Source organism: Hoplias malabaricus, chromosome 5 (genome assembly GCF_029633855.1).
Source record: "Hoplias malabaricus isolate fHopMal1 chromosome 5, fHopMal1.hap1, whole genome shotgun sequence".
NCBI lineage: Eukaryota > Metazoa > Chordata > Actinopteri > Characiformes > Erythrinidae > Hoplias > Hoplias malabaricus.
The window spans coordinates 47,192,931-47,211,065 of NC_089804.1; the positions used below are offsets into that span (position 1 = coordinate 47,192,931).

The following is an 18,135-nucleotide window of genomic DNA, read 5'->3' on the forward strand; positions in this document are numbered from 1 at the left end:
TGTAAGTAGCACATGTAGGCTAATATTACGGTTTTGTACATAACACCCATGGTTTATCAGGGAAGAAAATATTCTGTTTCTCTCTCTTTCTTACTTGGCGTTCTGAGCTCTTTTGAGTAGATCCTTGGCCTTGGCCAGCTGCTCAGACGTTTGGTTGAAGACTCTCTCCACATCAGTGAGGTTGGCAATGCTGTCTTTGATCTGCTGCATCACATTATCCAGGAGAGTCCGGTTAACAGGCAGCTGGATGGCCAGAACTTGCTGGGCTACTTTTTCTATGCTCTCTGGGTCTGCTCCTTCCTCTAAACATAGTAAGTGGCAAGCACACTTAATCTCTTTCATGAAAATACACATGCTGTAGCTTATAACATTTAATAAACGAGACAATGTAGGTGAAGGTGAGTTAGAAGGACCAAACACTGACCAGTCAAAAAGTCTTTGATCTTCTGTATGAAATCCTTCAGTTTCTTATTAGATTTTTCAAACAGCTCTTTCTTCTTCTGGGCTTTGTCCAGTGTGTTCTTGGCTTGTGTTTTCACATTCTGAGTGAGTGTGGCAATGTTCTGCAGCTATGACAAAAATTACAAGCAAGTTTAACATAGTGTACATGCAATACAGAGATACACAGATTCATCCGTTTCATCCTTTTCGGTTTTGCTGTGGGTCTGGAGCCTTCCCAAAATCACAGGGTCAGAACACACTGTGTTAAGCTGTGTGACAGCAACACTACCAGTTGCACCACTGTGCTTTGAACATAAAAATCATCTTTGTGCTTGTTTACATTGAATCTGCAAAAAAGAAAATAACCCCCTAAACAGCAGTAGAAACTTACATAGTAGTATACTGGTTTGGTTGGAATGACTGGCTTTAACAGTGTATGTATGAATTTGTCTTATTACATTCCACACACACCTTCTTGGCCATGTTCGTGAGGTCATCACTGGCAGCTGTCAGGTTCTTGGTCACCATATCAACATCCCGCAGTGCCCTGAGTGAGGCCCCAACAGTACCGTTACAGAGTGGTCCTCCACACAGCATAGTACCATTACTATCCTTACATCCAACACCTCCACAAGAGCTGTCTGGACATGTACCATTAGAACTCACATTGCCACTGTTGCCACACACCTGTGAAGAAACACAAATTGCAAAAGAAATATTAAATTTAATATCCACTATACTCTGTCCACTAAAGAAACAGATTTACACGTATACCCTCCTTGTCAAAAGCCTGGAGACACCTGGCCTTTTTTTTTAAATCCCTAAAGGCTAATTTCCTCTCTCTCACTAGATTTTACAAAATATCATTTAATACAAATACTTTTGTTTTTTCAAAGATAAAAAAACTATATTCAATTTTATTTAATTTAGTGTTGATTTTTTTAGTGGAATTCATCAATGCATTCCATGCTTGGAATATTCTCTCAATATGGAGCAGAAAGCGTTTACCTTGTGGCTAAGGAGATGGAGTTTGTCAGTCGCCTCTTGTGCTTTCTTTTCTAGTTCAGAGAGGGACTTGTTCTGAGCTGTGACTGTGCGTAGAAGCTGGTCTTTATTTTGCTTTAGCAGAGTCTCAGTGAGATTGCGAGTGTCTTGAGATTGTTCTACAGGGCTTCTAGGCCCATACACAGAGGCATTACACTGCTGCTCAGCATCCAAGGACTGCTGGTAGTATCTCTTTATCTTCTCAAACTTATCTGGACACAAGCAGAATGGACATCAATATTTTCAGTATATTGTCAAAACCAGAATTCGTTTTACCTGAGCAAATGAGATATGAAGAATTTCTGTCAGAGCCTATATCCACATAACTCTTCTTTAATGTTCTGTAACCGTTTTATCCTTTTCAAGGTCGCGGTGGGTCATGTGTCCACCTGGAATCACCAGGCAAAAGGTAGAGACACACCCTGGACGGGGTGCCATGCCATCACTGGGTACCACACTCACACATACACTTACAGAGTCAAACCTATGGACACCTTTGAATGCCCATTGAACTAACCCGCATGAGTCTTTAGACTGTGGGAGGAAACCAGAGCATCTAGTGGAAACCCACACAGACACGGGACACAACAAACTCCTTTCAGACAGAGACCTTTGTGTTTGAGTCACTGACCACCTACGTAATATTTTACCTCCACTTTACCTCATTATCTCTATCTGTTCACTTCTACTTCTGTTTTATTATTTGTTGTGCTCTCTGGTGTCACCCAGACGAGGATGGGTTCTCCCTTATGAGCCTTGGTTCCTTCCAAGGTTTCTTCCTTGTGCACTGAAGGAGTTTTTCCTTGCCACCGTCACCATTGGCTTATAAAGCTTGGACTGACATCTCAGTAAAGATGCTTTGTGATGACTTTCTGTTGTGAAAAGCACTATATAACTAATATTTGATTGATTTATTGACTTGAGGCAGGTCTCAAACCCGCAACTTTATGCCTGCGATGCTGTTGCTACACCTTGCCGTCAGCATAACTGATATAAAGATTTATAAAAGTATTTGCAGTAATCCACACAAAAGCATAAAAGATACAGTTGGTGCAATTTAGAATTTCCAAATTTGGTATTACATTGTCATTGGATACAACAAAGTGCTTGGACAGACAATCTAAAACACTGTGGTATGTTAGCTAATGAATGCAGCGAATAGCTAGTGATGTGGCTGTCAGACCCACCCAGTGATAAAAAACCGTCTACTACTCCCCCAGAGATAGTAAGTGAGTAATTGCATTCACTGCCAGAACATGGGAAAAAAATAAGTCCACCTCATTAATGTACCTGCGAGTCCAGCGGTGGTGTAGTTTTCCAGGTCTCTGTGCCGTTGGGCCAGGGTCTTGTTAAGGTCTCTGAGTTCCTGCTCCATTGAAGTAATATTCCTTTTCTGCATAATGTCTTGCTCTGTAGTGTCATTTAACTCTCTGTCTATGCCCATCAAACGGCCATCAGTCACAGAAATCTCAATCCTGAACCAAGAACATTTAGAGTAAATAACATTTTTTAACATGCTTTGAAGCATTTAGATGACTGAAACCCTGTGAAACTCAGAGCACATTTACATGCCAGTAAACTTTTATGACAAATGGAAAGTGTACTAAAGGGTACCCCCCTGAAGTGATCCTTAATATATTAAAATACTAAAAATGCAATTAAAACAATAATCTGATTTGTCGTTTCTCTTGAACATTTATTTAACTGACCAACACACAGTGAGAATGAGAGCTAACCCAAATTTTCATGATTGGTTTGCAACCATTAGGTGCCCATGAGAGCACAGCCTTGCCTGAAAGTATTGTATGCTGGAAAGTAAGCACCAAAAGCTGTGCTACAAGACACGGAAGTGGGGGAGGCATGGAAGGGTGCAGGCTAGACTAAGGGCCAAATTAAGCAAGTCCTCAATTCCAAATATCATGCTTGCTAATGTTCATTCACTGGATAATACACTGGATTATATCATATACAGCCGAGGATAACTCTGCGACATTTAAAGGAGTTTGACCGACTGAGCTGGAGGGATTGTTTATTTCAATAAATTGTGGTGTCAATATGCAAGGGAGATTATTAAATTCTATCCACCAACTTTTACAGTATGCCCATGTGGAAATATTTCTGGATCGCTCACACCTGTTCACCCAACATCTCATAGTAATGAAAAAAGCTTCATATTTCATATTTATCACATGTGAATCCATAATAATGACCTACTGTCTCTCAGTAATCAGAAAGTATATATACAATGTTTAAAAGCAGCTAATAACTGAACCAGGATTAATCATACATATGAAATATATATTCATAATTATACTAAAACGAGGTAAAAAGACATATATAAGTACGCATATTATGTAAAGATTGGCATTGTGGGGGTGAGAAATTGTCCTGTAAATGTCTCCCCCCTTTAAATGTAATTCAGTCTACATTACCTCAGTTCCTCAATGGCAAGGCTGATATTCCGGTACATTCTCTCACTATCTCCGGCGTTCAGCAGGTCCTGGACCTCTGCCAGCTTCTTCTCCAGTTCTTGTACTCGCTTGTTACTAACACCAGGCATTGTGCCTGTCTTCAGGAACTTGTCGATTACATCTCGGATATTGTCCAAATTGCGCTGGAGCTGGCACACAATGTCATCCCACAGCTTGAAGCAAGGGTGGCAGGCCACACACTTGGGGAAGTGTCCAGTAAAACTCCGAGCACACTCGTTACAGTGGCGCCCACTTATGCCCTCTCTGCATGAACACATTCCAGTGCTGCTGTTACACTGATAAGCCTCTGCACCCAGTGGGTTACACCTACACTCTGCTCAAACACACGAAGTGGAGATAAAATAAAAAATAAAAAATAAAAAATAAAAAAATGATAGAGAGAGAGATAGAGAGAAAGTGAAAACAGATACAGTATCAGATTTTACTAACAGTTATTACATTTTATAATAACCAGTGGCTATAATTATCAAGCTGTCAAGCATTATCAGTTATCAACCTGCTAAATGTATGGAGCAAACAACATATAGGACAAAATAACAAAACTTCAGTGTGCATAACTAAAATCAGTACTTTGTAGAGCCACCTTTTGTGGCAATTGAAGCTGCAATGAGCTTGCCACTGGAATTTTTGCCCATTCCTCAAGGCAAAACTGCTCCAACTCCGTCAAGTTATGTGTTTTCCACTGGTGAACAGCAATCTTCAAGTCTGACTACAGATTATTAGTTGGATTATAATCTGTGCTTTGACTAGGCCATACCAATACATTTACACTTTCCCCCTTAAAACACTTGAGTGTTGTTTTAGCAGTATGTTTTAGGTCATTGTCCTTTTAGAAGGTGAAACTCCCTCCCAGTCTCAGATCACTGACAGACCGAAAAAGGTTTTGCTCAAGAATATCCCTGCATTTAGCACCATCCATCTTCCCCTCAACTCCAAACCAGTTTCCTAGTCCCTGCCTCTGATAAACATCTCAATTGTATGATGCTACCACCACCATGTTTGACTGTGGGGATGGTGTTCTTGGGGTGATGAGATGTGTTGGTTTTGCGCCAGACATGGAGTTTTCTTTGGTGGCAGAAAAGTTACATTTTGGTCTCATCTGACCAGAGCACCTTCCTCCATACATTTGGGGAGTCTCCCACATGCTTTGTGGCAAACTCAATTATTCAACTCAACAATTAATGTCCTCCTTGCCCGGTCTGAGAGTTTTGATTGGTGGCCCTCTCTTGGCAGGTTTGTTGTAATACCATGTCCATTTGATCTGACTTGTACTTCTCCACAACTTTGTCCCTGACTTGTTTGGAGATCTCCTTGGTCTTCATGGTGTTGTTTGGTTAGTGGTGCCTCTTGCTTTATGGTGTTGCAGACTCTGACCCTTAGAATGCATAGGTGGACTTCATTTGACTAAGCACATGACTTCTGAAGGTAATTGGTTGCACCTAAACCAGAACATATGCACATGCCAATTTTTTCTTACCCTCACAGCGTAAGTTTGGATCCCCCCAGTGAAGTGCCTCACACTCAGTACACTTCTGACCTCCAAAGCCAGGCTTGCAGTGACACTGACCGCTGATCTAAACACAGGGAAAACAGGACAAATGGTGAGTGAGAAATCATTTATTAAATGATCAGTAAATATGATGCAGATGACTGTTAATTATACCAGGTTGCAGTGTTGGCTGAGGGAGTTTTGTGGGTGACATTGGCAGGCTTCACAGCCCTGCTCCATGCCCAGGTTCCAGTGATTTTGTGTACACTGGTCACAGTTGTGTCCTTCAACATTGTTCCTGCAGGGACATGCTCCTGTCTGCTTGTCACAGTAACAGGAGCCATCACTGCAGTAGGTCTGCTGCGTTCCCAAAGACATACATGTGCAGCCTGCAAAGACATACACATCAAACATGAGGATATCAGGAATGGATATTTGTGCCTAAATTATAATCATACACAAGATAATGCCAATGCATTACAGCTTCATATAGGGCCCACCACATTTTCTTCCTACCTGCAGCCACCTACCTGTATCCTGTTGAATCCTACACCTCAACATTAAGGTTGCTGTGGCTGTTTATGATCTGATCGGCAACCAGCTATTCTTAACATCTACGGTTATTCATTGAGCCCATCAAATGAGTACCCAAAGCACCCACTGTATCACTAGCACTTCACAGGGGTCATCAGGCAGGCACCTCTTCTCGTTGGTGTTTCGCTGAATTAAGCCCAAAACACCTTCAGAAGGCTTCAGAAGTCTGGCCTCCCAGACCCAGCCCCCTCAAAGCCAGCTTTACAGTCCTACCTTACCCTTTACCATCACCAATCGTAACTCTACACTGGCCTCCCTGGTGACTAAGGCTGTACCTAGCCCCACTGGCACCGTTAATGCATGCTCAGTACCACCAGTTCCATGTGAAGAATAAATATGAACACCAAAACACACACATAAAAAAAGTGAACAGCAGTTATGAAAGTGATGATTTACTATTTTTTGCTTTTTTTTCCTACAAAATGCAACTCACAAGAACAATCCAATTGCTTTGTAATCCCTGACTAACCCAATTCATACTTGACCACATTTAAGCCTTTAGTAAAAGACCTCTTAAATATCTAGAACAGTATCAAGAAATATCATTGGTAAAACTGGCTGATTATTGCTTTGATAATAATTTGTCACCACAGATTATTATCTAAATATAAGTACATTAAAATATATTATTTAGTTTTGTATTTATTTTTTATTTGTTTGTCAGTGCTAGTCCAGGTTGGTTCAGTGTCAGAGAGAATATACTCTATCTATTCCACCCTCAAAATATGATTTAATGTTTGGGTTAGGTAAGCATTCATTATTTCATGCATTGGAAAAAGTGAAGAATTTCTTTCAAAATGCAGGTTGTAGAATTAAAAATGATATATATTTTATTTGAGAGGAGAAGAAGAGATTATGCTATATATTATTTTTTGCATTTATTTTATTTGCCCAAAAATACTGTCCTTGTCATTTGTCACACTATGAAATGTAAAAATATGATGTATATGAGCTAATCAGTATACATATATATATACTGATACAGGGGTTGGACAATGAAAGTGAAATACCTGGTTTTAGACCACAATAATTTATTAGTATGGTGTAGGGCCTCCTTTTGCGGCCAATACAGCATCAGTTCGTCTTGGGAATGACATATACAAGTCCTGCACAGTGGTCAGAGGGATTTTAAGCCATTCTTCTTGCAGGATAGTGGCCAAGTCACTACGTGATGCTGGTGGAGGAAAACGTTTCCTGACTCGCTCCTCCAAAACACCCCAAAGTGGCTCAATAATATTTAGATCTGGTGACTGTGCAGGCCATGGGAGATGTTCAACTTCACGTTCATGTTCATCAAACCAAACCTCCAGAATTGTTCGGTAGTCCTTGGCAGTGACGTGCCCATTTAGCACAAGTATTGGGCCAAGGGAATGCCAGCAAGATGTGCCAGCAAGACGTGCACCAACATAATGCTCTTACCCTTTGCTAATTGAACCTTCACACTCTGCTCTTACTGGTGCAATGTGCAGTTAATGAAGACTGGCCACCAGGCTGGTTCAATTTAGCCATGAAACTTCCCACACTAAAATGTCAGGTGTTTCAGTTTCATTGTCCAACCCCTGTATATACCATGAAGCAGATTCACAAATACTAAATGCAACGCAGGTTATGTGATACCTACATGACAAGAAGCATTTTACATACAGAAGATTATGTAGATGTACTTACGCCTGCAGTCTCTGGCTAGTGCACTGCCATAATAACCTGTCTTGCACTCGGAGCAGTATGACCCATCAGTGTTGTAGAGGCACTTGAGGCATTGGCCTGTACGAGGGTCACATGAGCCCGGGTCATCTGCATCTATGTTTCCATTACACTGACACGGCCGACATTCCCCACCATTCTGCTCTGGGTTTCCATAGTAACCAGGGGCACAGTGGTCACAGCGAGGTCCTGATAAATGCAATGTCATGACAATTACAATAAAATAATGCATCAAAATTATTAGAAAGCACAAGATAAAGTAGGCAGAAAGTCCTGACTTCAAAATCTCAATATTTAGTTCACTAAAATTGTATTTGTTTGTTATACTAAGTGATGCTTAGTTGATTTAACCAATTTCAAATAAACAAACTATGTCCACATATATCAAGCATATTTTCTTTTAGTTTGATTGTGTCTAGCAATAATCGTGGGTGTAATTGTCTTTTCATGCTGAAAACATTTTAATATAGCAAATAATTTTCATTTCATTGTTATATTATTATTATATTATTACTCACATTGATGTTTGTAATATAAATATACTTATATTATACTTGTAAATACTTATAATTATATTTAACAAAGCTGACCTGTGTATCCCAGCTTGCAGTGACAAATGATCTGGTTGGAAGCAGGCTCCATGTGACAGGAATCTCCATTGGAGTGACCACTGCCTGGGTTGCCTGGACATGGACAGGGACGGCAGTGCTCCCCTGAACCCAGCACAGGGTTACCATAGAAACCTTTCATACACCTAAAGCACAGAAATACAGGATGCTGTGTGATATGGAATTTAATTTATAATGCATTATCAGATGAAGCCAATGAACTGCATTTGAATTTTGTGACTGACCTCTCACATTGATGTCCTGCTGTGTGGTCTCTGCACTGGAGGCAGATGCCATTATGTGGATCACATCTTTCCGTGTGTCCATTGCACTGACATGGTCTGCAGTTGGGGAAGCCCCAGTAACCGGGCTGGCAATTAGAGCATTGACGGCCATAGGCTCCAGAATTACATGGGCACTGCCCTGTTCTAGGGTCACATTGATGTGCTGCTGAACCGTCAATGTGGCAATCACATGCTGAGGTGAGCACAGTGAGTATTTTGAGGATTAACAATTTTACAAGACATTTGTGTACTGTTAATACATTAATACATATGAAAAAATATTCCATTAACCCCACAATAATATTGAGCTAATATTATCGAGTGTAACATTTATTAGAATCTGTCAGCTGTCACTCATGGAACTTTACAGAGGCCTTAAGTCCCTGTAGAAAGGTTTCTACTCTTAGTTGTGGCTCCAAGGCTCTGAAAGGTTTTCTGATTCAGTTAAATGAAGCTGCAATATGTTTTTATTAAAACTGACAGAAAGAGGATTACTGAGCCAGGAAGAAAATTAATGCATGTGCTGCTGTGAGCCTGAAATTGTAAATCAAGGGTCAGCGGTTTTGGGGTCTAGATTTAGGAGTTTTCCAGACCATGTCATAAATATTTACGTATTATAGTCACACAGCTCATAAAGAATGTCTGAAACACTACTGATTTTACAAAATTCTTTTCACAACGAAAAATTACATATTTCTACTGCAGTGCTCCAAAACCTTGAATTAAGTCACAAATTAACCAATAAGCTCGGTATTGAGTCAGGTATGTTACACTTGAGAAAACACACAGCTGTTTAGAACAGGGTCTCCTGGACTAAGTTTCTTACCAGTACAGCCTTCAGGTCCAAATCTGTATGTTCTTGGTGCACACTGGTCACATTTACGGCCAATTACATTGGGTTTACAGCGACACTGCCCTCCCACCATATCACATTCTTCACTAAGTGAACCCAAGCGGTCACATTCACAAGCTAAAGAGAACAAAACCAGAAAAGATAAAGATGGAGTTAGCTCCAACACAATCATGATTCCAATAATAGTATAAAGACCTGAACATTTACAAAACAGGAAACTAACTCAGGGTCTTTTCCACTTATACAATAATACTGTATGAGCTTTTATTTGGGGTGCAAAAATTCAGATATTGATTTTAGTACTGGCCAATATTAAGTTAAGTTTTTCATAGTTTTATGTATGCATTTTATCTTTATCAGTTTTTTTGGCACATATTGGTTTGGCTAAGTACACACTTACAAAGTAGCACTTATAAAATGGATGAACTGTTAAATACTACACAAAAATGGGAAGAATCTTATATAAAATTTTATACTGCATATTACTGTATGTTATTTTCAAAAGGTTCCCTTAGAACTCATAGCTGACAGAATGAGAAGCACTGAGAGACCCTTTGTGCATATTTCAAACATACTTTTTTTTGTAATTCTTTTGAATCAAAACACTTTAAAGAATATGTATTAATCTCTCTGCCATTGAGGGCTCACCCAGTGCTCCATTGTTGATCACAGAGGAGATGCTACAGATGAGTTTGATGCACATCTCTGCCAGTGGAGGCATGGGTGCGGCCATAAAGGACTCCGCACACATGTAGTGCACCATGTCCTCCCTCCGATGCTGTGCCAAGGGGTCACTACCCTGAAACCCAGGCAGCTCCTCATACTTGGGCATCAAAACCAGCTAGAGAGAGTGAGAGAGAGAGAGAGAGAGAGAGAGAGAGAGAGAGAGAGAGAGAGAGAGAGAGAGATGCTATGTAAGATTTTACAAGTCATTTAAATATGCAGGTTCAGACAGACATTTATATTTGTTAAAATAATCATGATCTGATCTAACAGACTACATCAAATCAATAACTTTTCTGTAAATCAATAATCAAAACGAATCAAAATATGATCCAAACAGAATGATTTCCCATAACTGTTTTTGTTTTACAAGTATTTTACCATGTGCCTGTTAAAATGTTAAGCAAATTCTTACTCACTATGCTGTACCATGATATACAATAGTATAATAATACTGCTCATCCAGGTTAAATTAAAATACTTAATGCAAGGGTGGCTAAAAACCTGAAAAATGGCAGGCCGGGCAGAATCTATTTTTTTCTAACCACAAGATGGCGAGAGACTGCTACATACAAGGACTATATCATTAAAAATATGCTCTATTATTCACATAACTATGGGGCTCTACTGTCAGTACATCACATGTATTTTAACATTAAATAACATTTAACTAAATCTGCGTTCCTTTATATAGAATGATAAATTGCAGCCATTGCTCGGATATACCCACAAAATGAGATTTTCCCATACTTCACTGAATTAGGTTTGAAGTCAAAAGTGTTTGCTCTAATGATGGAATGCTGTCTGCAATGCAGTAGTTCTTACCGAGTCGATAAGGATGTAGGCAGTGAGGTGCCTGTAAGAGACACCATGGCGCTGGAAGCGAATGGAGATCACATAGCGATTGCTGGGTTCGAAACAGAAAGGTCGAGGCATCTGGATATACCTGCCAAAATTTCATAGATAGTTAATAAGTAATAAAAATAACATAACAGTCAGGAATTTAGTGACACCTGCCAGTCAGATAATGGCAGCTGAATGTGAGTGGCAGCTGGAGTTCAGTGGTAAGTCTGTCACTGTCATTAACCAGTAATAGTCTGTGGGAGCTACTAGTTTGTGTAAGCGGCAGCTACTATTATGCAGTGGTGCAGGAAAGACCTAAACTTATGTAGTTACTGGTCACAAATTTTAACAAATATATATAATTAAAATAAATAAATAGAGGCATTTGTAGAGCTTCTTGTTTTCAACTGCAACCAATGCATATGCTGTAAATTCCATCTCCAAACACATCACAGTGCACAACAATGAACATAAATCTCATGATATTTTGAAAATTCAATGTAGCCACAGTTGCTGATATGTGCTGCACATTGTAAGTACATTTAAAGAGCTCAACATAACCATTGGCTCCAGTTGGCAAGTCAGCATAAAGCTCAGTCTGAGAATCAAGACCTGAAACCTTATAAAGCCACACACTGTTTTCTTGGCTTTGTGGCCCATTTTCAGTTCAAGCGACTAATTGGATCTGCCTGAATCCGTATCAGCAGGACGCAGTAGCAGTAGGAAACACAGTCTAGTGAAGCAGTAACACACACACATCCGGAGCTGAGGAAAACACATAAATACTCAGCCAAATAGCTCCCAAAATGCCACTTAAGATTATTATAATTATAAATAATAGTTCAGAATGTGTGTGTGTGTGTGTGTGTGTGTTGCCCTGTGAAGGCCTGGCGACCCCTCCAGTGTGCAGTCCTGCCTTGCGCCCAGTGATTCCGGGTAGGCTCTGGACCTACCATGACCCTGAACTGGATAAGCGGTTATAGACAATGAATGAATGAATGAGTTCAGAATGTGAGTGTGTGTGTTGCCCTGTGAAGAACTAGCGCCCCCTCCAGGGTGCATTCCTGCCTTGCGCCCAATGATTCCGGGTAGGCTCCTGACCTACCTTGACCCTGAACTGGATAAGCGGTTATAGACAATGAATGAATGAATAATACTTAAAATAACAATAAAATTACATATAATAACTATATGATATCACAGAAACAGTATGAATCACAAGTTGCACAAGTTGTTGATATTCATGTCACAGTTAATAATCAAGCTTCTGTACAGATATATTTCACTTAAATGACCCCTCTCACTGGTTTTGTTATATTGAGTACCAATACTGAATTTACCTGCTTCACGTCAACACACACACCACACATGAACAAATCAAACTCTCCCAACTCACCTCACCCTTTGGGCTCTGAGAGAGAGTTGTTTTAATTCACTCTGTGTTTGCTAAAGAAGATTTACAGCCTCAGTATCATTTGCCCTGAATGCAGGCATTGCCGGACTCCTACATCTTAGCAAAAGATCCAATTATTCATTTTACAACAACACATACAAACACACTCTATTGTGCTGGAAAGTTAACAAAAGCTTCAGAGTGGTAAAAGAGTGTACATTGTTTTTAAAAGACAAGGCCACACAGTGGTTGAGGTGCTGTCCCAAATCATTTGTAACGTGTTGATGGCATCAAATTTAATATAGGTATATATTTTGCAAGCAAATTAAATTTAAACCGAAATCTAACCATCAGTCAGTTTTCAAGGTTACCACTAATTTGAGTGGCTGACCAAACACAAAGCCACTGTAGTTACAAGATTTCTCTTAATGAAATTGAAATAGCAACTTTCTCAGAAAACATGGCAGCTTTTTGTGCAGTCACAATGTTCTCAGCAGGAAGAGGAACCACAGATTTCAGTTTTAGTTTAGAACCATTACAGCAATGGATAATATAATCACAGACAAACACATACACCCATACAACTTACAATACACAGCAAATTCACCAGTGTTAAATCCACACCATTAGTGTAAAAATGTAAACTTGTCAACACTCTCAGTGCTAATTTAACAATAATTGTGTTGATTTAAAACCTGTGAATTTGCTGTGTACACACACAGTTATATGCAAAACATAAAGACTCAGAAATACAGATGCACTGACACAAATTGCTCTAAAAACATCTAAATTTACCTCTTGTGGTGGGGCAGGGTGACAGTGTACATCTGCTCAGTGGGCAGTAGGTTCCCACAACGAGGGCTGGTGGGCAACAATACTGATGTAATGCTCACAATGGCCTCCCAATCTTCTGTGGACTGTTTTCAACATGTCATTAACATATATTTTATAAGAAGGTCTAAATAGCATACTGTAGTTTCATTATTTTTTTCAACATGTTATATTGATTTTTAAATTAAAAATAGGAAATCAAATATACCATAACGTCTAGACTCTATATAATAATTAACTATATAATGTCACTGTTACTTTTTAATACATTAAGCAAAAATACGTCCATGCATTTACTAAAATGAAAATACCTTTTTATTTATAATCTATTCGTAGTTTAACTAGTGTCTAAGATATGACATTATTCCCAAGTATTATTGTCAAATTCATGTAATAGGTTTTTCCTCAAAATACATCAGGTTCTAATACATCAAGGCACAAAACAACCTGCTCATCTGAACTGAATGCATTCTGTAAAGCAAGGCATTCACAAATTTTCTATTGTCAAAATAGTTCAAGGCTAACCTCTGGCTCATAACGGATCATAATGTCATATTCCATGGCATAAGCGATGTTGTCAATGGTGAAGACAAGTCCAGCACCGTCTTTCACCCGAGCAAAGCCTGGTCCTGTCCAGGTGATCATCTGACCTGGCTGCCTCTGTCTGTGTACGGTCATCACGTCAGGCTGCAGAAAAAAAAAGAAATACTAACATGCTAACAACTGGCAAATCAGATACACCTGCTGAATGTGGAGTTCTAGAAGGGCCATCCTAGCCACACAACAAAGCAATGTCAATTGTGCTCCAAAATGGCTTGGAGTTAAATCATTGTTGATTAATTTTGCATTAATAGTTACAGGGTTTTTTGTTTGTTTGTTTGTTTGTTTTTGCTTTTTTTGACAGTGACCATATCTTGGCTGACTAAATCTTTTGTGTAGGGGTGGAATTGTGCAAAAATCCCTAGACTCAGAAGGTGAGAGAAAGGTGATATAATCAGATGGTCAGACATACAGTCTGCTGCAGCTGGCGGATACGTCTCAATGCTGCTCTCTGCTGCTGGACAATACGCCGGTGCCGCTTGTGTCTCCTTAGCTGATTGTTGAGATGCTCTGCACAGTTACTCCCTGCCTGAGGCCGAGGATTCCCCTAAAAAACAGAGAGAAAACGTTCACCATGAGTTCTAGTGGGGAACATTTTGTAAAATGCCACAAAAGGTTCTGTGATTTGTTAATTCTCTGTTTTAACTGACAAAAGCACAAATAAAACATTTCAAATGTTTTCACTCAACAACTTGATTGTGTGTGTGTTGTTTTTTTTTAACACATCAAATTTGATGCCTTAAACACTTCCGAAAAAGTTGGGACAGAGGCATGTTTACTACACTATTGCATTACATTTTCTTTTAAATGCACTGTTTATTCACTGTAGAATTGTTAAAGCTAATTGTTAAAGTGCTGCAAGTGGAATGTTTAATCATTCTGACTTGACACAAGACTTACATCTGCTCCACAGTCCGTGGTCACCTTTGCCTGATTCTCCTCTTCCTGATGCACCAAAGAAGACAGACCTGGACTGCAGACAGTCCACTAAAACACACACTCTGTTGTTGATGACAGCAAATGTCTTTCTAAAAACACAATGTTCCCTTCCACATCAATGGGAACTTCTTACATATAGTTCATTATCTGTAACCACTTATCCAGTTCCGGAGCCTGCCCCGAATCACTGGGTGCAAGATGGAAACACCCTGAACGGGGCACCAGTCCTTCACTGGGCAACACACACTCGCACATTCACAACTATGGGCACGTTTGTGAGGAAATACACCAAACTCCTAACAGACGGTCTGTTCGAACCCTCAACCCCAGGACCCTGGAGCTGTGTAACAGTGACACTACCTGTTGTGCCACTGTCCCGCCCTACAGTGTAACATAACATGAATTTCATATTAACTGTTCATTCTCATTTTGCCTGTCCCAACTTTTTGAGTGTGTCACAGGCATTAGATTCTAAATTTTCAATATTTACAAAACACAAGTTACTCATCGAAATCATTGGAAATCTTTTCTTTCTATTTTTCCCCCATTAAATGAAGCTTTAATGTTAAAAAAAAGTCGTTTTTTGTATTTATTGCATTTAAAACATTTTTAATTAGCCGAATTCACTAATTCACTAATTCACTAAAGCACCCAGTAAAAGTGGAACATGCAACTCAAATAAGGAATAAGTTAATATGTTAATATTAGCATTCATCGGTAAAATATTATAAAGGATACTTTACACCATAGGTTTTCAAAGGTTTTCAACCTTTAATACAGGTTCCAGTCTTATAATGTGTATTCAGTTGTAGCAAATTGAATGGCTGATGTAACCTGTTGGTCACTTAGGCTGACACCTAACACTGATTGTAAAATCCAGGACAGAAATCTGGATTCAAGACCCTGCTCTAGATAAATGTTAGGCCAAGACAGGACATGTAAATATAATATGTGTAAGAACATGACAGCAGAGACAGGGATAGAGCTGGGAATATAGCAGTGGTATAGCTAGCAGTGGTTGTGTTATGACAGTCAGTGAATAAAGGAATGTGTCACAATGGGGCACTAAGAGGTATGTTTTTGTAAGAGAGACACAGGGAGCGGCAGAAAGAAGTGTGCGAGAGAGGTTCAGAATCTATGTGTTTATATGTGAGGCAGGCATAACTAACTCTATTTGACAGCCTGGCATCTCCTCCATTTTCAGATGTTATTCTGGGTCAATTCATCTATGTCCTGCTCCGATCCCAATAAGAGAGAGGCAGATTGTGTGTGTGTATTTCAAACTGGTATTAAATGGTTGTTATTGTTATATTTCTTTGTAATGTGTTTAGATTTTTGCATATCAACCTAAGACAAAAGACATGTAAATAAAAATAATGGGATATCAGCACTGGCATCTATCAGTTAATTGATCAAATTAACGGTGGTATTGTACATAGTCAATTATATTATTGTGTAATATAATAGAATCTATCATTATAAAATTAATGGAGTCAATTTTTCATTCTGGGCATATACAGAGTGCCAAGAGAGCTGCAGGTATATTTCCATTAACAACCCAGATGAAAAACCCCTTACCTAAATCTGTGGCACAGTGTTGAAGCATTCTTCACATTATTCATGCCCATCAGAATCCCTGAGTGCCCCACAGTTTACATTCCATTATTTGACGTGTTGTGTTGTTGTGTGTGTCTGGACCTGCCCTGGTTACATGCAGGTGATATGGTGATGCTCTTACCAGATAAGGACCCATTCCCACTGTTGTTTTGACTCAGTTATCGAGTACAAGCATGTTTGAGTATGAGGGACCCTTTTGTTCAATGAAAGATTAAATTTGGCCTCAGCATTATTACATTTCTCAGTGAAATGAAATGAAACATTATTTGAACGAAATAACCTGAAATAAATCACACTGGCTCAGTCAGTAATGTTTGTCAAAGGCCATTTTCTACTGACTCTTTAAAGCAAGAGTTTGAGGAAAACAGATGATACACATTAGATGGTTTATGGCTTATGAAGCACAGAATAATATTATAGGCAAGGTGTGATCAGTGTTCAGTACTCACAGGTATAGAAGGGTCATCAGGAGAATGGCCCATGGCCCCTTCGGCCTCATATTTATAGTAGTCCAGCGCAGCACAGAAATACCCAGGTTGCACATCTGAGCACTGGCGGCCAATCAAGTGAGGCCGACAGTCACACTGGCCATTGTCCATCCTGCACCTGTTGTAGTTGGACATTAGGACCAGCTGAATGAGAACTAATATAATGCACAATACCTAAAGCTTTGAAGATGCATATTCAACATACAGGATGCAAAAGTTGAGGAAACATCATGACAAAGCAATTTTAAAATGGATGGTATGACATGGACATGAGGAATGAGTCACTTTAATGTGTGAATAGAGATACTTTAAAGTGCATGAATATCTTGGAAAATCTCAATATGACACTCTCAAGCAGTAATGCATGGTCCTAAGGTCACCATGCCAGAAGACAAGTGTCAGCTAGAGGGGTATAAACCCACAGATGAGTCGTGTTCTCAGTGATGGAGCATCATTCAAAAGCTTCGAGATGAGCTGGAATGGCACTCGTGAGTTGGAAATAATACAGTGTTTGTCTCCAACTCTATATCTGAGCTGCGTTATCTCTCAAAACATTCAAGTTACATATAAACACTTAAAAGTCCAAGTGTTAGAGGAACGTACTTGCTGCTGTATGCTCCTCCGAAGTCACAGTCACAGGGTCGGCAGCCTGAATGGTCATTACTGAGTCCCCAATACTCTGACTGGACACATACACACACACACACACACACACACACACACACACAGTTTAGGCAGAGGTGTTACTAAGGTGTCATCTTTGGGTGGGCATTTTAAATATCTGACAACACTAGTTTGTGTAGGTTATGGAATCAAGAAAGTATTTCATTTTTTGAGAAGGGGTACATTTCTTTTAGGATAGGGGACATGACAAAGATGTTGTCCAAATAAATCTGGGTGGGTGATTTTTAAATTTCATGGAGGATTAAGTATTTGTGAAGTTTAACTCTTACTATGCACTGGTTGCAGTAGCGTCCTGTCACATATCTCTTGCAGGAGCAGTCTCCACTGATCGGATCACATGGAGCTCCCAGCATGGTGATGCCACGTGTGTCACAGTTACATGCTATGAACCACATTCATGAAAATATATGTCATACAGATACACAAAATTTGGATTTAGCAGAATATGAATATTTATACATTCTTTCAATATCTGTAACCGCTTTATCAAGTTCAAAATCGCGGTGTG

General features: G+C 39.5%; 1 protein-coding gene across 2 annotated transcripts in view; it reads right to left on the reverse strand.

The window, feature by feature from the left end:
- Positions 1 to 18,135, reverse strand: part of lamb2l (laminin, beta 2-like) — a 49,295-nt gene that overhangs the window by 2,803 nt on the left and 28,357 nt on the right. For both annotated transcript variants that reach the window (XM_066670297.1, XM_066670299.1), the window contains exons 12-31: positions 17,897 to 18,009; positions 17,547 to 17,626; positions 16,905 to 17,061; positions 14,312 to 14,446; positions 13,825 to 13,986; positions 13,264 to 13,385; positions 11,058 to 11,178; positions 10,158 to 10,350; positions 9,483 to 9,626; positions 8,618 to 8,849; positions 8,355 to 8,518; positions 7,729 to 7,953; positions 5,641 to 5,855; positions 5,455 to 5,551; positions 3,918 to 4,290; positions 2,776 to 2,960; positions 1,450 to 1,697; positions 913 to 1,128; positions 425 to 569; positions 95 to 302 (exon numbers count right to left, since the gene is read on the reverse strand). In XM_066670297.1, coding sequence (XP_066526394.1) covers positions 95 to 302; positions 425 to 569; positions 913 to 1,128; positions 1,450 to 1,697; positions 2,776 to 2,960; positions 3,918 to 4,290; positions 5,455 to 5,551; positions 5,641 to 5,855; positions 7,729 to 7,953; positions 8,355 to 8,518; positions 8,618 to 8,849; positions 9,483 to 9,626; positions 10,158 to 10,350; positions 11,058 to 11,178; positions 13,264 to 13,385; positions 13,825 to 13,986; positions 14,312 to 14,446; positions 16,905 to 17,061; positions 17,547 to 17,626; positions 17,897 to 18,009 — 3,535 coding nt within the window. The remainder of the gene's footprint in view (positions 1 to 94; positions 303 to 424; positions 570 to 912; positions 1,129 to 1,449; positions 1,698 to 2,775; positions 2,961 to 3,917; positions 4,291 to 5,454; positions 5,552 to 5,640; positions 5,856 to 7,728; positions 7,954 to 8,354; positions 8,519 to 8,617; positions 8,850 to 9,482; positions 9,627 to 10,157; positions 10,351 to 11,057; positions 11,179 to 13,263; positions 13,386 to 13,824; positions 13,987 to 14,311; positions 14,447 to 16,904; positions 17,062 to 17,546; positions 17,627 to 17,896; positions 18,010 to 18,135) is intronic.